Below are 22,500 nucleotides of genomic sequence, written 5' to 3'. Positions count from 1 at the left end.
GAACATTAACAACAGTCTTAGAGGGCCTAAGACTCAACCAATCTTACAGCGCCTTCAAAGGTCATTGGCTCTGTCCCACCTTCTTCCACACTCAGCACAAGAAGAAGAAAATATAAATAACAAAGAAATAACATTTTGACCCATTTCAACATTTAATTATAAACAAACATAACAATATAAAATTTAATTGCAGAAAATAAAAACCAAATAATTTTTTTACTTGCCTCATCAGGTTTTAAATTCATATCTTTGAGGGCAGTTTTAAAAAACTCAGGTGACGGTTTACCAAACACTTCAGCTTCAATATCACAGGCACTCTAGGGACAAGTAAAATAAACCAAAATTTAAACAACAAAGAATTGAAAGAAACAAAAGGATCTTTTTCAAGACAATGAAGAATATAACAAATAATAATAATAATAATAATAATAATAATAATAATAATAATAATAATAATAATAATAATAATAATCCTTTCCACTATCGACACAAGGCCTGAAATTTCTTGGGGAGGGGACTAATCAATTACATCGACCCCAGTGTTTCAGTGGTACTTAATTTATTGACCCTGAAAGGATGAAAGGCAAAGTTGACCGTAGCAGAATTTGAACTCAGAATGCCACTAAGGCATTCTGATTTTTTTCAAGATAATGAAGAATATAACAAATAATTATAATAACAAGAGCACTGAGAAAGCATAAACCTTTGCCAAGGTAACCCCAATATCCTCTCAACAATTAGCTGGAGATGATTTTTAAAAATGAGAATATATGAAATAAACTTGACTGCTCTCACAAATGAGAATACTAAAAATGATCCCGACCGCTCTCAAAAATTAAGTAAAAAACCAGGAAAAATAATCCTGAATCCTTGTATGGTACCAGATCAATCCCAAAATCTAATCAGTTCATGCCAGTGATGAGGCCAAACATCCCTGAAAGTTTCATCCGAATCCATCCAGTGGTTCTTGAGATGTCTTGTCTATGGACAAACAAACAAACACAACTGAAACCAATACCTCTGCCTTTGCTAAGGTGGAGGTAATAACCCTTTCTACTAAAGGTACAAGGCCTGAAATTTGTGGGGAAGGGACTAATCAATTACATCAACCCCAGTGTGTCACTGGTACTTAATTTATCGCCCACAAAAGGTGAAAGGCAAAATCAACCACGGCAGAATACGAACTCAGAACACGAAGACAAATGAAATGTCACTAAGCATTTCACCCAGCATGCTAACCATTCTGCCAGCTTGCTGCCTTCTTCTTCTTCTTCTTCTTCTTCTTCTTCTTCTTCTTCTTCTTCTTAATAATAATAATAATAATAATAATAATAATAATAATAATAATAATAATAAATAATAATAATAATAATTCAACAGCTGGGTGCCCTTCCTAACGCCAACCACTCCGTGAGTATAGTGGGTGCTTTTTGTGTGCCACCAGCACAGGGGCCAGAGGAGGCTGTCAATGGCCACGATCAGTTGGTGCTTTTTATGTGCCACCAGCATGGAAGCCAGTCAGGTGGCGCTGGTATCAGCCACATTTGGATGGTGCTTTTCACATACCACCGACACGGATATCACATCTACAATTTCCATTTGATTTTGATTTTGATGTTGATGCACTTGACTCAATAGGTCGCCTCAAGCACAGCAGGTCACCCTACAATCCAAGGTACTTTTGAGTGGGCTGGTTATGCAAAACTGGTGTGGGATACAGCCGTGAAGTCACTTTATTTGCCGGGTCTTAGCAGTCACAGCATATCTCCAGAGGTCTCGGTCTTTCATCACTGCCTCTGTGAGGCCCAACATTCAAAGGTTATGCTTGACCACCTCATCCCATATCTTCCTGGGTCTACCTCTACCCCGGAATCCTTCAACTGTTTGGGAGTGGCACTTCTTCACACATCTCTCCTCATCCATCCGTAGTACATGACCATACCAACGCAAACATCTCTCTTGCATGCCACATCCACTGCTTCTTATGTCCAATATTTTTTTCAGGGCGCTTACACTCTGTCGTGTGTGCACACTGACATTACACATCTGACATTACACATCCAGTGGATCATTCTAGCTTCATGTCTTTCAAGCCTATGCATGTCCTCCGCAGTCACAGCCCATGTTTCACTGCCATGAATCATGGCAGTTCACACACATACGTTGTACAATCTACATTTCACTCTGAGCGAGAGACCCTTTGTCGCCAGTAGGGGAAGAAGCTTTCTAAACTTTGCCCAGGCTATTCTTATTCTAGTGGTAACACTCTCTGAGCATCCACCCCCACTACTAACTTGGTCACCTAGGTAGCAGAAACTATCAGCTACTTCTAGTTTCTTCCCCTAGAGTATGATGGAATCTGTTTTCTGAGTATCTGTGGTGTTGATTGCCCCAGAGCATCTGCTACACACGAAAGCTATCTTCTCGGTTAATTTTTCTTTGATGTTGCTGCATTTCTTATGTGTCTATTGCTTACACTGGGTTCATCTTATGGAGTTTCTACCTACACCTTTTCTACAATAATTTTCTATAATAATAATAATAATAATAATAATAATAATAATAATAATAATAATAATAATAATAATAATAATAATAATATAATAATAATAATAATAATAATAATAATAATAATAATAATATAATAATAATTAGTTACCTCAAGTACTTTCATATAAGCCCCTGAATCGAGGACAAGTTTGCCATTTTCCTGATAAAATTTGCTGTAAAATGTAAGAAAGAAAAATAAATCATCATCATCATCATCATTGAGCGTTTGCTTTCCATGCTGGCATGGGTTATATGGCTTAACTGGAACCGGTAAGCCAGGTTACATTCTGAATTTGGCTTGGTTTCTATGGCTGGATGCCCTTCCTAAATGCCAACCACTTTGAGAGTGTAGTCGGTGCCTTTTTACATATCCCCGGCACAAGTGCTTTTATCTGTCACCAGCACGGAAGCTGTTACATGTCAACGGTACCATCCACAACTTTGATTTTACTCGGCTTGACAAGTCTTTTTAAGCACAACAAATTACCAAAAGTTGCAATCACTTGTAATTACCTGTGTGAAACCCAACGTTTGAAGATCATGCTGTCCCATGTCTTCCTGGGTCTACCTCTTCCATAGGTTCCCTCCACAGTTAAAGATCAGCTCTTCTTTACACAGATATTCTCATCCATACGCATCACATGGCCATACCAGTGCAGTCTTCTCTCTTGCACACCACATCTGATGCCTCTTCTACCCATTTTTTTACACTCCGGCGTACATGCACACTGACATTGCACATCCAGTAAAGCATGCCAGCTTCATTCCTTTCAAGCCTTTGCATATCCACAGCCCTTGCTTCGCTGCCGTGTAACATTGTTGTACACAAACAAGCATCATACAATCTGCCTTTCACTCTGAGGGAGAGAGGCTCTTTGTTACCGACAGAGGCAGAAGCTCCCTGAACTTTGCCCAGCCTATTCTTCTTATTCTAGTAGCTATGCTCTCAGAGCATCCACATACACTGCTGACTTGGTCACCAAGGTAACGGAAATTATCAATTTATTCTAGGTACCCACCCTGGCATTTAATGGAGTCTATTTTCTCTATATTTCTAGTGTTTATTGTACCTGTACATCTGCCACATCAAAAAGTGAAATGTGTTGTTTAACATTCCGGTTCCAACTGGAATGAGTCAGGAAGTATAAATCTGTCTCTCTTAATCTAATCTTCTTTATCTCCTCACTTGTTATTATTTCCTTTCGATAAGTTGAAATAATTTCAAGTTTCACCTCTTTTACAAACAGTTCTTCACTTAATTCTTCCATTTCAGTTTGACATCTTTTTTCCTTATGAAAAACAACAATTGCTGCTGTTGCTGCCAGCAGGTCATTTTAACATCCATTTTTCCATGCTTGTAGGAGTCAGACAGAATTTGTCACAAGGCAGCGAGCTGGCAGAAACGTTAGCACACCAGGCGAAATGCTTAGCGGTATTTCGTTTGTCGCTATGTTCTGAGTTCAAATTCCACCGAGGTCGACTTTGCCTTTCATCCTTTCGGGGTCGATTAAATAAGTACCAGTTACGCACTGGGGTCGATGTAATCGACTTAATCTCTTTGTCTGTCCTTGTTTGTCCCCCTCTATGTTTAGCCCCTTGTGGGTAGTAAAGAAATAGGTATTTCGTCTGTCGCTACGTTCTGAGTTCAAATTCCGCTGAGGTCGACTTTGCCTTTCATCCTTTCGGGGTCGATTAAATAAGTACCAGTTATGCACTGGGGTCGATGTAATCGACTTAATCTCTTTGTCTGTCCTTGTTTGTCCCCCTCTATGTTTAGCCCCTTGTGGGCAATAAAGAAACAAGAATTTGTCACAATTGCTTTTCTTGGCTGGATGTCCTTCCTATCACCAACCCTGTTTCCAAGCAACATATTTTTCCCCCATGGCCAGACATGTTTCCACAGAAAACTCAAAACAAACAACATGGCTTATATCATGGCGATGCAAGTTTACAAGCATCATGCAGTATCAAGACTGGGACACACAAACACACACACACAATGGGCTTCTTACAGTTTCCGTCTACCAAATCCACTGATAAGGCTTTGGTTGTCCCAGGGCTATAGTAGAAGATACTTGCCGAAGGTGCTATGCAGTGGGTCTGAACCCCAAATCACTAGGTGTGGAAGTAAACACCTCAATCATATAGCAGCTATGCCAGCACCCAATATTCCAATTCCTTCCACCGTTACCAATTTCTGTTGGATCCCTGTTTACCACAACACAAACCACAGAGATAACAACAAAAACTCAATTTTAAAAAGAAAATATTTTTCAAATCAAGAGTTGAAAAATATAAAATGGGGAATTTGAATAAATTGAATTTCCTCTTAAAACAGAAATTAAACAATTGCTTCTCCTACACATTTCAAATTAAAGAGTTTTTCCTGCAACTAATGATATATATCATCATCATCATCATCATCATCCCCGCCGCCACCACTACCACCACTAGCCCTACCATTTTACACAACTTTCTTCATGCTGGCATAGGTTGTGTGGTTGAACATGAACTGACAAACCAGAAGGATGTGCCAAGTTCCAACGTCTGTTTCGACATGGTTTCTGTAAATGTTACAGTGTGTAAGAGGTGCTTTTTATGTAACACCAGCACCAACAGGGTCACCAAGTACCCACAAGATAAGATCCCCTCATCTGGGTGAATACATAACTTGCCCATCCGCAAAAAAACCCCAAAAAATACACAGTCCTACATCAAAAGATTTAAAAAGACCAATATTTACCTGCTTCCCAAAGCTAATAAAACTGGATGTGATAAAGATTTGAGAAGTTGAAACGCTTCATTCATAACCTCATATGTAAAATGCTCAGCCATATCACCAATGATAACGCAGTTAGGTTTACTTGTATCAATGTCACGAAAGTCTTCTGCAGCCTCTGAAAGACAGGAAATAAGCCAAAATGGAACAACTGATTAGTATCACAAATTAAAGTGGTACATCTAACACATCACTTGGTTTAACACCACACTGTGGTCCTTCGAGAAGCTTTAGTTTGAGTGGGAGACCTAAAATGGTAACGGGTTTAATGCCACAGTATGGTCTTTGAGTGGCAGGCTTAACATGGTATTTGAGTTAATAATGCATCATATCTTGGAGGTCTTTAACTGAGCCACTTCACTTGTAACCCTGCAGACCAGAGTTACCTCAAATATCACTCACTGCTTACGCTGGTTTGCTGACATTAAGGAGGAGCATTATAACCAGACAAATCTCATCAACTTGGGACCATGAGCCCTGTCCCCTCATCCTTCAACTAAATCTTTCAAAATATAAAAAGAAGATATCAAAATATTCGATAAATCAAATGCTCTCTAATATCTGCTTCATGAGTTATAAAGATTGATCAGTAATAATGATTAATCAGTCAGTTTAATATTGGTTTCAAAATCTGGCCCAAAGTCATCAATTTTGGGGGAGGAATAAGTCGATTACATCAACCCTAGTGCTCAACTCCGAAAAGATGAAAGACAAAGTCGACCCTGGCAGTACTTGAACTCAGAACATAAAGTTGGAAGAAATGCTGCGACCAGGTTGATTACCAGTTTGGTAATGATTCTACCAGTTTGGTAATGATTCTACCAGGTTGATAATGATTCTACCAGATTGGTAATGATTCTACCAGGTTGATTACCAGCTTGGTAATGATTCTATCAGGTTGATTACCAGCTTGGTAATGATTCTACCAGGTTGATTACCAGTTTGGTAATGATTCTACCAGGTTGAGTACCAGTTTGGTAATGATTCTACCAGGTTGATTACCAGCTTGGTAATGATTCTACCATGTTAATTACCAGCTTGGTAATGATTCTACCAGGTTGACTACAAGCTTGGTAATGATTCTACCAGTTTGGTAATGATTCTACCAGCTTGATAATGATTCTACCAGGTTGATTAACAGTTTTGTAATGATACTACCAGCTTGGTAATGATTCTACCAGTTTAGTAAAGATTCTACTAGATTGATTATCAGCTTCGTAATGATTCTATCAGGTTGATTACCAGCTTGGTAATGATTCTACCAGGTTGATTACCAGTTTGGTAATGATTCTACCAGGTTGATTACCAGCTTGGTAATGATTCTACCAGGTTAATTACCAGCTTGGTAATGATTCTACCAGGTTGACTACAAGGTTGGTAATGATTCTACCAGTTTGGTAATGATTCTACCAGCTTGGTAATGATTCTACCAGCTTGGTAATGATTCTACCAGGTTGATTAACAGTTTCGTAATGACTCTACCAGCTTGATTACCAGCTTGGTAATGATTCTACCAGTTTAGTAAGGATTCTACTAGATTGATTATCAGCTTGGTAATGATTCTATCAGGTTGATTACCAACTTGGTAATGATTCTACCAGGTTGATTACTAGCTTAGTAATGATTATACCAGTTTGATAATGATTCTACCAGCTTGATTACCAGCTTGGTAATGATTCTACCAGGTTGATTACCAGTTTCATAATGATTCTACCAGGTTTATTATCAGCTTGGTAATGATTCTACCAGTTTGGTAAGGATTCTACCAGATTGATTACCAGCTTGATAATGATTCTACCAGGTTGATTACCAGTTTGGTAATGACTCTACCAGCTTGATGCCCTCAGTCATTTTAATGTTGCCATCTTTTCTGGGAAAGTAATTTTAATATTTTGAAACAAGTTTTCAAATATTTTGTTTGCACTTTTCTCTATTCCTGTTTGATACATGACAGAAATATTAGCAACAATACCAGTCATTCTCCCTTGTTGAGGTAAGTCTTCTGAAGCCTGTAGACTGCAGTCAATATTTCAGAGATCAATGTTAATTAAATACACCACTGCCACTCTTCTCCTCCTCTACCACTGTGTCCGCTGTTATCAACAGCATCAGAGTCATTGCCCATATCATCATCATCATCGTCATCATTTAATGTCCGCTTTCCTTACAAGCAAGGGTTTGACAGTTTGACAAGGAACTAGCAACCTGCAGGACTGCATCAAGCACCAATGTCATCGCTGGCATGGTTTCTATGGCTGGATGCCCTTCTTAACACCAACTGTTTTACAAAGTGTACTGGGTGCTTTTTGTTTGTGCTACTGGCACTAGTGAAGTTGCCATGGAACTTCCAAGACAGAAAAGAACAGAGAAAAATGAAAGGGGGAAAAGCTTGCAGTACTAAGAGGAAGTATTTGGGAGGTGGGTGGCCGTATGTTGGGTGTTGAAAGACTAAACTATGCTAAAGAAAGAAGCACTGGTGTCTTGCTGTAAAGGAGAAGATGAGAGGAAGGAAGTGATGGGGGTACTGGAGCAAACAATCAAGGAACAAGAAGGTGAACATAAGAGAAGATACGGACATTGGGTTGTGTGAGAGGATGAGAGAATATGAGGAGTGTGTGCATGTGTGGTGGGGCAAACGGGTGGCGGCAGACATTAAAAATATAGATATATAAATTCACACAGAATATCCACCAGGCCATCAGGTGCTGACTAGACCATCAGATGTTGTTACACACTGCTGGTCACAATGCGCTTCTAATTCTGTCTTGATTGCACCATTCTTTTCTATATTGACCAAAATTGCTAAACTAAATCGTCTTCCCATCGTCATGAATGCCTTCAAGCATATAAACAAATAAAACACACACACACATAAGGATTCTTTCAGTTTCCATGTACCAAATTCATTCATAAAGCCTGGGGCTGTAGTTGAACAAACTAAACCTGAAACAACTTGGGTGGCAAGCAAACTTGTTAATCATACATTTTTGTAAAAGAAGGGGAAAAACTTACTTGGATTCACAAGAAGCAGTGGCCGTAATCCACGACTTCCTAGAACACTGCAAACAGCTGGAATCGGAGAAAATATCTGGGAACATTCAATGTCAAAACCAAATTTCCTCAGTTTTTCAGTGAGGACTTTTTTCGTCACAGCATTCTCATTGGTGCAAAATCTTACAGGTATTCCGCTGTTTTTTAACCTTAAAATATATTTTTAAAAATACGTTTCATATACATATATATTACATATAAGAAAAATATAATCACTTTCAGAACTAATATTATCGTCACAAATGGATAATAAACTGTAAGACATTGAACAAAATGTTTTGTAGAAGTTATAAGTTTTTGCATTCTGGGTTCAAATTCTATCCAAGACAACTTTACATTGAATCCTTCCTTTATATTTTGGTTATAGGGGTTTAGTCGGAGGGGGAAGGAAAATTCCCAGGGATCCTGTTCAGGGCCTCCATGACTGGCAGGAGGAAAAGAAGAGACCAGGTTTAAATACCTGTAAAAGTGGGTACTTTACTAAAGGCAGCCAAGGATCAGGTGGTGTGTTAATCTGGGCAATGGATGAAGTCTACCACACATGCATAGTCCGAAACACATATGCCTGCTTGTCAGTCTGTCTGTTTACACACACATCATCAATGTAATATGTGTGTTTACACACACACACACACACACACAAACACACATGCATGGACGCACGCATGCACATCCATGAACGCACACAAACCTTCCTTTAACCACGGTGTAGGTCATGTAAAGACAGGCTCTTCCCCCCCACCTGCAATATTCTGAAGACTTTTGAAAATGTCACTGAATGCTAATTGTGTTTTCCAATTACTGTTGTCTGTCATTGGGGAATAAAAAAAAAGGGCTCAGGTTTCATTTTGTTATTTACAATAGAACAGAATATTGAAGTAGAACTGAAATATTTCAATGGTTATTCATACAGCAGTAACAAGATGATGTAGGAGTGTCTTGAAATAGCAGTTAAATGTCCCTCAAAAATGACTGTAGCTGCAGCAGCACCACTACCACCACCATCACTTCTACAATCACCACCACCATTGTTATCATCCTCATCATCATCATCACCATCCTCCTCCTCATCATCATCATCCTCATCATTGTCATCATCGTCATCCTCCGCCTCCTCTTCATCATTATCCTTCTCCTCTTCATCGTTATACTCTTCCTCATCATCATCCTCTTCATCATTATCCTCCTCCTCTTCATCATCATCATCATCAGTGTGCGTCCATTTCTCCATGCTTCCATGCTGAGTTAGTTTGCTCCATCATCAGTTTCCTGTCCATTTGTCTTCAAAAATATTTAACAGCCTGACATCATCATCTTTCCCTCAAAACTTATCATGTCTTCCTCTTCAGCTGGTTCCCCTTTCTACTCAGATTATTTGGCACTTCATTACCCAACTGTCATCTCCCTTCGTCATCACACTGACACCACTTACATACAATACCCAATACTGCTTATACCCAGTCCACCCCGCTTCTCAGTTATTCACACTAACATTACATATTTGACAGAGACTGCTTAACTCTATTCTTTCCAGCCAATTCCTTAGTATCCAAGACTTATGTTTCATTACCGTGCAGCACCATGCTCTGGTGGAGGCACATGGCCTAGTGATTAGAGCAGCGGACTCGCAGTCGAGGGATTGCGGGTTCGAATCACAGACCGGGCGGTGTGTGTATTTATGAGTGAAACACCTAAGCTCCACGCGGCTCCAGCAGAAGGTAATGGCAAAACTTCTGCTGACTCTTTTGCCACAACTTTCTCTCACTCTTTCCTCCTGCATCTTGCAGCTTACCTGCGACAGACCGGTGTCCTGTCCAGGTGGGGAACCTATACACCAAGGAAACCGGGAAATCAGCCCTTATGAGCCAGGCATGGCTCGAGAAGGAACAAACAAGCACCGTGCTCTGTATACAAGCATCATACAACCTGCCCTTTGCTCAGAAAGGGAATCCCTTTGTTCCCAACAGAGTTCCCAGTTTTTATTCCATCCTGTTCCTTCAGAATATCCACCTCCATTGCTAAACAGACCCTACAAAATCATGTTTAAACCCATGAAATTGACCCCACAAAACTATGTTTAAAGATCATGCCTCTCTCGCTGTTTGAAACTAATGAGACAATCAATATGTGGCCACATGAATTACTAGAAATACCAACCAAATCTGCCTCAAATCACCTTGTCTCCACTATCGGCTGAACATCAAACAAAAGTAGGATGACGAGTTGTAACAAAATATAGAATGGCTTAAAGAAGAGTAAAATAGTCAAGGGTAGACTAAATTTGATCATAGGCCTGCTCAACCAGGATTGACCCGGGGTTAAACAACAACATCCATCAATTACAGGAGCTCTGTCCTTGCCTGTGCTGTCTTTGGGGGTTTCCTCTGTGTGTGTGTGTGTGTGGAGTCAGTTGAAAGTCTAGTTTTCATAATGGTTATTGACATGTGAATGTACGTCATAGTTGACTGGTCATTGAAGTAAAATGCATGGAATTTTATTTGGGTCAGTGAAAAGGATTCTTTACAAATCAGGCTGTGTACATACACACACACACACACACACACACAATCACACTCACGCACATATATACACACTTACACACACACACACACATACATACATATATGCATGTATGTACAGGATGCAGTGAATATATTGTCAACTAAATTATGCAAAAATGAAAATAACCCTGACATCTCATTTTAACAGATATGTTTACCAAAATTACATAAAAATATCTTGAAATACTAAAGAGTAAACATATTCCATAAAACTGCCATTGACTTCAACCACGGCCTCCAGACATCTTTGGAATCTCCTGAAACTCTTCTGGACAGTCTCCTTGTTTAAGTTGGTGAATGATGCCATAATCCTTGCCTTCAGTTCATCTTTGGTGTTACAAGGACTTTTTTTGGTCTAACACTCATCTGTGCCCCACACATAATAATCAAGAGGGTTGCAGTCTGGGGAGTTAGGTGGCCAGATGTTAGGGGTGATGTGGTCACAGAAATTGTTGGACAGTCATGATTGGGTTCTCCTGCTTGTGTTGTATGGTGCAGAGTGCTGTTACTAGGGCAGCATGGTGCAGAGTCCTCTTGATCCAGCGCAGCACTACCTTCTCCACACACTTGATGTAGGCCTCCATGTTGAGTCTGAGGCCATGTGGGAAGATGAATGGAGGCATAATGTCACCATCACTAGTGATCACTCCAAACACCATGATGTTGACTGGATGTTTGATTTTTTATCACTCTCAGTACATTTCCTCAGATTGACACTCAAACACTCTGAAATGCTAAGCAGTACAGCATGTTGTTTCCAAATTTTTGGCACAGTTAATTGCGTCATGGTACTGTTTTTCTCACAGACAGTGCCCAACTGATCCTACTATACTGTGTAGACAACAAAATCAAAAACAAACAATGCATATGCACGAAATTAAAGGTATGAAACGATGACAATTTACTCATTGCACCCAGTATATATATATATATATATATATAATATATATATATATATATATATATATATATATATATATATATATATGTATATACAGGCATACTTTGGCTTAAGTCATTTTGATTTAAGTCATTCTCAATTATATGTTGGTTTACAAAAATAATATATGGAAAAATAAAAATTAAGTCAAGTCATTTTACTCGACTTCACATCTGTCCACTGCAAAAATTGGACTCTCTTTATTACAAAATACAGACCCTTTTGAACATGTCTACAACAAACGACATATCCACCACAGCCTTAGAATAATACAAACACACACGCAAATATTAAAAATGATACACTCAAGAGATTCCCAAGAATTCATTAAAAAACAGTCCCAATTACTGCTATAATCCATACGGAGCCAATTTTAGGTCACTTGACCATTTAACGCCCTACTACTATCATACTACTTACATTCCTTCTTATTTTCCCTTCTCTTTCTTCTTCCTCTTTGCCACCTCCTTCCTAACTTTACCACTGTTGCTGTCTAGAACAACACCTATGCAAATTTTGTAAACAAAACATTCAAAAGAGATGTTTCAGGAATTCAATCACTACTACCATCCACAAAGGGTCACTTTCAGGGCACTTGACCATTTAACATACTACTGTCATAGCACTCCCGCATTCTTCCTCCCCCCCTCCTCCTTCTTCTTTTTCTTCTTCTTCTTCTTCTTCCCTACCAAGAATTCACAAGGACCTCGAACCCACAAGAGTAAACAAGAGAGAGAGAGAAAGAAACGGATGGAAACAAGGAAAATGCCCCTTGTATCTGAACACTATGCAAATATTCTTTTAAAAAACTTTTCTTTTGATTTTTCTGAAATTTAATTGTTTTCCATACTTACAGTTGAAAAAGTCTCAATGACTGAAACCTAGTTCTGAAATGATTTGTAATAAAATTATTTTAACATTTTCTATCTTGACTTTTTTTTTTCCATATATATCAACTCGTGTGTTCCTTTTCAACCTTCTACATATATATATATATATATATATATATATATATATATGTATGGTTTAAAATTGCACATAAAACTAAAAAAAAAAAAAACACAGAAGACAGAAACAGACAAGGGAACAACAAAGGTGTATTAGTTTGATGCTCAGGAAAAATGGAAAAGTCTTTGATATTTTGAGCTTACACTCTTCTTCAGAAAGGAATGAGAAGAGAAAACCGATGGAGAAAGAAGGAAAGAAAAAATAGAAAAAATAAATGTGTATAGATTAATGATTACACATATTGAATTATATACACACGCACACACATAATTGGTGAGTAGTCCATAAGTCTAAAAAGAAGGACACGCTCGAAAAGAAAATTTTGAGCAGATACATTTTATGTGGTCAAGTTGTATATCGTCGGTTATGGCTGGTCAGGTAGTTACCAATGGTTTCACATTTATTATTGCACCAAAAGAATCACTTATATTGCTAAGTGCAATAGTAGGCGTGAAACCAATGGTAACTACCTGACCAGTTATATGATGTTAACTCTTCTCCTGGACCTATTTTTCTTTTTTAACCATTTTGCAAATTCTTGATATCTGGAGTTCAAAACACAAAAGTCCAAAGACTATTAAAAAGGTTACTGGAATTAAGGTCTGTGTGTGGTGGTAGTAGTGGTGGTGGTGGTGGTGGTGGTGGGGATAAAGAAGTGAATTTTGACTCCTTTTTGTTGTTTCTGTATTGTAATTTCTTGTGTTCAAAATATAATTTTATTTTTAAATCGCAAAAATTCAAAAGCTAGTTCAGTACACAAAAGTGAAAGAGGATGTTTTTATCTTTGTTTATTTATTTTGCGCAGTACTAAATTCCTGAGGTTTAAAACCGGTTTTAATCATGGAAATCGAGTGGAGTGGATCAAATTTCAAAACAACACAATTGTTGTAACAACAATAATAATTAATTATGGGAAGTAGACTCAATGGAAAGAACATGATCAAGGCAACTCGATATGGGCTGTCTCCTTAATGCAATATGGCGCAGATGTTAATAGGTGAATAAAGAATAAGCTTGAGGAAATGGTGACAATGAACAAGAAACTGCGGATCTTTTCGGTTTGAACGGCAGTTTTTAACATAATTTCTAGGTAACTAAAAAATTTTAAACTTCGTATACTGGTAGAATGTGTTTATAAGACATCTTTTTCTCTTGGCTTTATTGAGAAAATTCTATAGTTTGTAAGATATTTGTTGTTTTTTTTTCTTCAATTTCTGCAATTTCAACCAATCACTGACGTGTATTGAGGTAAAAAGCATTCTGTGCCGTATGAATATGTCCCTCGTTTAAGAAACAGATTGGGTTTATTTACATTTGTGAAGAAAAACAAAATACCCTTCCCCCACCCCTAACCCTAAAACAGATTGAAATGCAATAGATCGATACTAGGGTCATAATTATGGGTGACAATTTCATATGACACCGCTAGAAAAAACTGCCGTTCAAACCAAGTAGATCTGAAACTGCAACCAAAAAGTGATGTTAATAGATTGTATGTGCCTAGGAACAAGGGGGGAAGAGGCCCTATACGATATAAGATCCATTTCCAACAAGAAGAACAGTCTGGGATGGTACGTCAAACAGCAAAATGAATCCTTGTTTGTTGTTGTTAGAAATAGCAACATGATACCTGCTGAAAATATGACACCCAAAAGATGAAACAAGATGGAAAACAAAGAATAACTGGGAAATGAAAACAATGTATGGTTAATACCTCAGAGAAATTGAAGGGAAAGACAAGAGCAACACCTGGAGGTGGCTAAGAAAAAGTGATCAGAGAGGATGCACTGCGATATTGATATGCCACATCCAGGAACAAATTCTGAGAACCAATTATATCAAGTTCCAAACAGCAGTAAGTTGCTCCTTTGTAGAATGTGTGACAGCAAAAACGAAACAACCTCACATGTTGTCAAGGAGTGAAGCAAACTGGGTCAAAAGCTCTACAAAAGGAGGTGCAATAAAGTGGCTGAGCATGTTCTGTGGAGGTTGTGTGAGAAGTACAGCCTAGACATGGAAATGGTATGAACATAAAGTAGAAGGTATCACTGAGAATATGAATATAAGATCTTATAGGATTTTACAATCCAATGTGACTCTCTAGTTGATGCTCAGGGCCCAGATGTTGTTGTAATGGATGCACATGTTGGTGACAAAGAGCTGGAGAAAATGAAGAAATACAGACGACTAAAAGACGAAATTGCAAGAATGTGGGCAATGAGGAGAGTAACTGTTATACCAGTAATTGTAGGGGCACTCACAGCACTGAGAAATATGTTGGAGAAATTGGAACTGACATGAGGACAGAGCAGGCCCCAAAAAACTGCTCTGTTGGGGACTGCTAGGATTTTGAGATTGATCCTTGGGTGTTGAGTGTCTTCCACAATAAGTTAACCTCCAAGTGCCAAGTCTTTTAATTTGTGGAAAGAAACTCTGAGAGACTTTTGACAACAGGTTGCTGCCAGCTCTCAAGGAATCGACCAGAGCAAGTAAAACAGGGCTCTGAGAAGTAAAATATAAAAATGATGATAATAATAATACAACTAACTTTTGATTTTTGTGATTATTATTATTATTATTACTATTATTACTACTACTACTACTACTATTATTATTATCAGAGAAAAAGAAGCAACAACAGCAGCAGCAACAACAACAACAACAACAAGTTTCGACACCAAGAGTTTCTGCACCACCAACACCATCACCACCACCATGAAGAGCAACACCACCTCCAACCACCACAAAACCATCATCAACACCAAGAAAGACCACCCAAAAAGAAACACCGGCACCGTCACCAACACCAACAACTATAACAGCACCGTTTCCAACAGATGTAACACCATTTTGACAAACTGTGGAAACAGACCCAACAAATGTCCCCTTTCCAGACCAAATCAGCTCAGATTGTGCAAGCACTGATAGCGAGAAAGGGGAGTGGCACACAGTGCCACCGAAAAAGAAAAGAAGAAAGAAACAAAAAGAAACACATGTCACACTGGGGAGGTGCAAACAATTAGAGCTTCCCAACATCAACAGCAAAAACATGCACTCACAACAACAACAACAATTAACAACACCTCCACCAGTACTGCTACACACACCAACACACACAGACAGTTAGTAACAGTTAGTAACATACCTGAAAAACATCACAGACACAAAAATGTCAGATTTTATTATACCGACACACAACACACCACCAGCACACATACTTACATTTAAAATCACACAAGACAATTATAATAAAATCAAGGAGAAATTCCCAAACAATGTTGGGTCGCTAGGGAGAAATTTCTCCAAAAATCTCTACAAAAACCTGGTGGAAACACCTGTGCAAAAGCACAAGGGAGCCACCCCACCTTTTTCTCCTTAACCTTTAAGACATGGCAAAACTCAGAATCAGTAGCATAAATGTAAGAGGCCTCGGGTCACCTGTTAAACGACCTGAGGTCTCATAGAGTGGATGTAGCAGCCATTAGTGAAGCCAGGCTCTCAGACCTGCAGGAACTTGCGGCCCTTTTCGGCGGATACGAGATTTTTCTATCGCTGTGTCGGCCGGTGGTGGTACTGCAGTTTTGTTTCAGAAGGGCCTGGATTTGAAAATAAGGACAGTCTTCCTGGATCCGGAAGGTAAGTTGGTGGTCCTCGACATAGACGGTAGTGACGGTGGTGCTTTCAGACTGCTGGCTGCCTACACTCCGACAGGAGCAGGGCAGTCTGATTATTTCAAGCGTCTGGAAGTTTTCTTGGGAACATCACACACTCTAGTGCTAGTTGGGGATTGGAACTCTGTCTTAGACGAAAATTTCGATCGAGTGGGCACGGGAGCATCTAATAGGAGAGGGGCGTGCAAGAGCCTCGCCAACCTGCTCAGGTGCTTTCAGCTGTCCGACAGGTTTCGACTAGACAACCTGAATGTGCCAATGTGGACTTGGACTAATAGCATCGGGTCGTCTAGATCGTACAATTCCACCTAGTCGACTACACGGACCACAAATTCGTGATCTGTACAGTCGACTTAGATAGGCTACATAGACAGGGACCCGGCTACTGGAAGCTGAATGAGTCGTTAACGGCATGCAAAGCCTACAGAGACCGGATTAGTTTATTAGTTAAACGGGCGCAATCATCAAGAACAACTGGTGGTTTGCTCTCAAGAGAGCAATTAGAGCAGAGTTGATAGGTTTAGTAAGGCTCTAGCTGTAGAATGTAGGAAAACAGAGCGGGATTTAGTTAGAAAACTAGACGAGGCTCTTGAGACAGGCATTGCAACTGACGTGTTGGTGGCTAGGTTGGCCCTCGACCAACACTTTGACACTAAACACGAAGGCTGTGTTGTCAGAGCTAAGGCACGTTCGCTAAGTGGGGAGGGTACTAAGGCTGCTTGATGGGCCCGTGTAGTGGAGGCGAAGTGTGGCAACAAAGCGACCATTCGGTCTTTGGTGGACCAGAACGGGCACGAAGTTTCCGAACTGAAGCAGATGTGTGCGGTGTTTCAGTGGCACTTTACTCAACTGTTTGAAACAGACAACAGGACAGACTTCGGTGTGTACCTGGACGGCATACCGCAACTCTCGGACAGTGAGGCGGAGTGCTGTGAAAGACCGATATCTGCCTGGGAAGTGGAGGAAGCAATGAAGAGCTGCACAAGAGGCAGATCGCCAGGTTTGGATGGTCTGCCCTACGAGCTTTACACTTCAATGCCAGACTTGTTTGCAGGCCTCTTGGCAAACGTCTACTGCAACTGGCAACAAAATGAGAATTCTTGCTTTTGTTTGTCGAGGGGTGGTGGCTTTGCTGAGAAAGGACCCAAACAAGGGGGACGTCATAGGGAACTTTAGGCCCATCTCTCTGCTCAATGCAGAGTTGAAGATTTTGGCCAAGGTGCTAGCCAAGAGATTGGAGCTTGTCGTGGACAAGCTGATTGACAAGGTGCAGACATGCACCATGCCGATCAGGTTGATACACGATAATCTCCATCTCATGCACTACATCATAGAGAGGGTGGTTAATGATACTGGCGCAGGTGGGGCTTTGATCAATTTAGATCAGAGTAAAGCCTTCGATAGGGTCGACCATCGATACCTGGCAGCTGTTCTCAAGGCAGCCGGTTTCAGTCCAGTCTTCCGCGGGTGGATAGCTGCTTTGTACAGCAACATCTGCTCGGTGATACGAGTGAACGGTCACCTTTCGGAGCCGTTTAACATCTCGTGTTCGGTTCGCCAAGGATGCCCTCTCTCCTCCCTCTTGTACGTATTGACTCTTGAGCCATTACTGCACAAGTTGGAGGCTTTGAGGGGTACCCCACGCGATCTAGGAGGTGGAAACAGTGTGTCTGCCTACGCCGACGACGTCACTGTGATGGTGTCAAGCCACAGGCACATTGACCTGATTGGCGAGACACTAAATGAGTACAAAGCGGTCACAGATGCAAAGATTATTGCGGAAAAGTCGGTGGGCTTGCAACTGGGCACCTGGAGAGGCAAGTCCATGCCGTCCAACAGTGTCGTAGGATGCTGGACAGACGGACCCATTAAACTGCTCGGGGTCTGGTTCAGTCCAGACTTCCAGGTGGATAAAAACTGGGAAGAGGTGACAAACAGGGTGGCCAATCTCACCCAGAAATGGGCCAAGAGGAAGCTGTCCCTGAAAGGTCGAGCGGAGGTGGCAAATACGTACATTGCATCTGTCATCTATTACCGCTGGTTGGCCAAGCTGGTGCGCTTGCTCTTCGACTTCTTGTGGAAGAGTCAGGTACCACTGGTCAAACAATCCATCTGCTGTCAATGACCGCTGAATGGAGGCCTTGGCATGCCGTGGTTACTGATGCGCAGATATGCACTCAGGCTATGGCATCTCTAATCCTAACCCTAACCCTAACTAAGTGTTTCCTAGACAGTGAACAGGTGTGGTCATCTTTTGTCAGACACGACTTTCCGCATCTCGTCTCTTTGACAGAGTTGCAGTCTTGGATCAAACGCAGACTGAGAAAGGGCGCTTGGCATCTTGAGTGCCGTCAAGCTCTCTCCGCCCTCCACCAGGTGGGCAATGCGATCAGTAGTGGTTCCACTCTAGCGTTCTATAGAGGGTTAGTGGAAGAAAAGTGCGACGATGTTCTCGGGGTAACTCTAGGTGTTGATGATAACGAGCTAAACAGTCTGTTCGGGAGAACTTTCGGGCCGGGGCCAATGGATAATTTCCAAAGGTCCCTCGCCTGGCAGTGCTACCGAGGGGCTCTGCCTGTACGGGATAAACTCTACCGGCACGGAGGTGCCGTCAGACGGGCCTGCCCGAGGTGCGCCCAGGACGACGAAACCGTTCTGCACGCACTTGTCCAGTGCCCAAGTATTGCTGAACTATGGGTTTATGTCGAACAGCTACTGTCGCTTATAGAATGGATCCGGCTATCAGCTGAATCCATAGTGAGGATTGCCCTGCCGACCTCCTTTAACCAGGGGGCAAGGCAGTTTTCCTTTGCTTAGTGGCTGTAGCGAAAGAGGTGATATGGTGGACCCGTTTGAAAGGGCTAAGGTCAGACACTTTCCTCTTTGGCCAAGGTCTCATCAACTTTTTCAAGTTTCACTTGAAAAGGAAGATGAGAGTAGAGAGGGAAGTGATGTCCGATAGCAAGTTTATTGAAAGGTGGGTGAATGTCGCAAGAATGGTCAGTATGAACGGACCAATTCTGAGGATACACCTGTGAAAATTAAAAGGAAATATAAAAGGAGAAAGGGGCTTTCTACCCACATTTTGACCAGGCTCCCGTGACTTTTATGGGTTTTTCCACGAGTAACCTTTCGAAGCGCCTCCCCCTATTGGGAGTCTTAATTGTTACTTATATTTCGTTGTTATCCTGCTTTTGTACACAGACTTTTTCAAACGGACAAAACCCTTTGTAACTTTTGCCCTGTGTTTTGTCCCTTTATGTTTTGATTTTTGTTAGCCCTTGTGGCCAATAAACGAACGAATTATTGTTATTATTATTATTATCAAACCGAAAAGATCCATTATTATTATCCTTATTATTATTATTATTATTAGGCATTCTTTCGATATAACTCGACAAAATCAAAACATTTCACTTCGGGTATTTCCGTAGCAGCAAATGACAGTTCGATTCTGTTTTCTGCTTGGAAATTTGCGGATTTTACATACACACATGAAACGGGTAAGAACAAATGTGCAAGGCTTTTTTTCTTCAAATTTAAAACGAGACATTGCTGGCATAATTTCGTTATATCTCTACTCCACAACCCACGGAAATACCCGAAGTGAAATGTTTTGATTTTGTCGAGTTATAGCGAAGGAATGTGCATTATTATTATTATTACAAGCCCTTGTGGCCAATAAAAGAATTAATTATTATTATTATTGCCTTAATTAAAATATTATGATAATAATAATGAGGAAGATGATGATGATGGTGATGATGAAAACAATGTTTTAATTGACACACAAGTACATCCAATGCAAGCAAATGTGGTGTAGAAGACTGAAATCATGAACTTATACATCGCAAATTAGGACAAAAGAGGAATTTAGACTTTTTTGTTCTTTTTAGCACAGACAGAAAAAAATTGGACAACAGAGATTTCCCCCATCATATCGATGTCTTTACTACATCGTCACCCATGCAAATAATAAATAATCCTTGTGAATAACGAGAAATACCTTTGTATAGCCTCAACAGAACCTTCAATAGCACAGCCCCCGGTGTTTGTACTTTCATAAAGAACTCCTGTTATATCTAAAAGCAAGCCTTTCACGTTGGTCCAGTAACCGACAGCCCGACAAGTTACAGCCATTGTCGTAGTGAAAGTGAAATTAACAACATCGCTTCCGTTGTTAGGAACGAGTTTTATTTTTATTTGTTCACAACAATAACACTGACAACAACCTATATTTACTGAATAGAGAAAGGAGAGTATTTTGAAATTAGTAACCAAATTATCAGAGCTCTGTTTCTAAATCCCCAACTAAATTCATGGAGTTATTCGTTGTGTTTCATATGAATTAAGCTGGCAGTTGGACCCAGTTGAAGTTTATATTTGCTGCGGAAAGTTTCAAGGTTTTTGACGATGCACAGTTATATATTACAACATAACTTCTCTCGTTTCCGAGTATTATTCTTCTTTATTCTATGAAGCACAACATTAGAGAGAGATATAAGATAACAACCAAGTTTTAAGAAGGAAGGAGAGAGACTCGTCGCACCTTGCTCGGTTTCATTACGGGTAACCACGAAAGACAGAACAGATTTCACAAGGAAATACTGCAACATGTCATAAATCTCTGCATTTTGGAGTAAACTGTCCCCTTCAATTTAGCGAAAACCTCATAATACAAACTGGGCCCGAATGTACGATTTACATGTTCCATTAGTCAGGATATTTACAAACAAATGTCTTCATTAAAGACACCGAAGCCAATAACCACGTTGGGAATTGCCTCCCTTAATCTTAACAAGTTACGTCCCTTTAATTACACGTTTTTTTAAAAATATTTATATAGTGATAACCCTCTCTACTATAAGCACAGGGCCTAGAATTTGAGGGGAGGGGGATGCGTCGATTACTTCGTCCCCAGGACTTGACTGATAATTAATTTATCCACCCCAAAAGGATGAAAGGCAAAATCGACCTCGACTAAGAACGAAATGACGAGTGAAATACCGCTAAGCACTTCGTCCAGCGCGCTAGCGATTCTCTCAGTTCGCTCCCTTAATAATAACAACAACAACAACAATAATAATAATAATAATAATAATAATAATAGGCAACTGCAGAATATGATGAGATGGACAAGGAACAATAAATCACATTGTCTCTGGCTTTCCAGTCCTGGCTAAGAAGGAATATAGTCATAGACACGACAGAGTTAGGACCTATATACACTGGAAACAATAAATTTCAGAAATAGAGCATTTAAAAGGAGAAACACACCAGGTAAATGTGGATAGTATCCACACAGCAAAATATCAATGAAATGCTTGTAGGAAGTCTGATTGCTAATGGCTACAGTTTGGCGCAGATGTGAAGATTGCAGTAGAGGAGTAACTACTGTAGCGCTGCTTTGTAGATGACATTTTTTGGTTTTCCCTTCAGGAGCTTAGATGAATAAGCTGTCTGGATGGTCAACTCTGGAACAATCGACGTAGAACTGTCAATGTGAAAAGCATGACGTTCGAAGGTCCAATCCGACAACTTTTGGCGAGTTAGAGCAAGGTTAAGTCGAATGCCTGAATGATGTTTGTTGTAGTATTGTTTGCTAAGTGGGTTCGGAAAATTGTAATAATGGCCTTGGGAAGGGTTGAGACGTCTGAACCTTAGGGCATTGTGGCTAAACATTGTCATAAAGCATTTAAAAAATAATTAAAAGTTGATTTAAATTGCATGGCTACCCCAAGGAAATGCTAACGTGCAAATATCTGCAGTTTGCAGTGAATGGGCATTGTAAAAACTATAATTGTCACAACTTGGTATGAGCAAAAGCAGAGAATATATAACATGGATTAATTTCTGAAGGCACTTAAAAAATAATTAAAAGTTGATTTAAACTACATGGCTACCCCCAGGGAAGTGCTAATGTGAAAATACCGGCGCTTT

At 40.1% G+C, this 22,500-nt stretch overlaps 1 protein-coding gene across 4 annotated transcripts in view; it reads right to left on the bottom strand.

Moving 5' to 3' along the window:
• LOC115219250 (phospholysine phosphohistidine inorganic pyrophosphate phosphatase) overlaps nt 1-22,500 on the bottom strand; it is a 42,848-nt gene that overhangs the window by 10,090 nt on the left and 10,258 nt on the right. For 3 of the 4 annotated variants that reach the window (XM_036508698.1, XM_036508699.1, XM_036508697.1), the window contains exons 2-5: nt 8,342-8,529; nt 5,294-5,447; nt 2,660-2,723; nt 225-317 (exon numbers count right to left, since the gene is read on the bottom strand). In XM_036508698.1, the coding sequence (XP_036364591.1) occupies nt 225-317; nt 2,660-2,723; nt 5,294-5,447; nt 8,342-8,529 (499 nt within the window). Of the gene's footprint in view, nt 1-224; nt 318-2,659; nt 2,724-5,293; nt 5,448-8,341; nt 8,530-20,566; nt 20,727-22,500 lie in introns of those variants that run through there. The other variant, XM_029789399.2, reaches the window with a different exon arrangement.

The sequence above is a fragment of the Octopus sinensis genome, linkage group LG14, assembly GCF_006345805.1.
Source record: "Octopus sinensis linkage group LG14, ASM634580v1, whole genome shotgun sequence".
NCBI lineage: Eukaryota > Metazoa > Mollusca > Cephalopoda > Octopoda > Octopodidae > Octopus > Octopus sinensis.
This window is presented reverse-complemented; position numbering and strand designations above follow the sequence as displayed.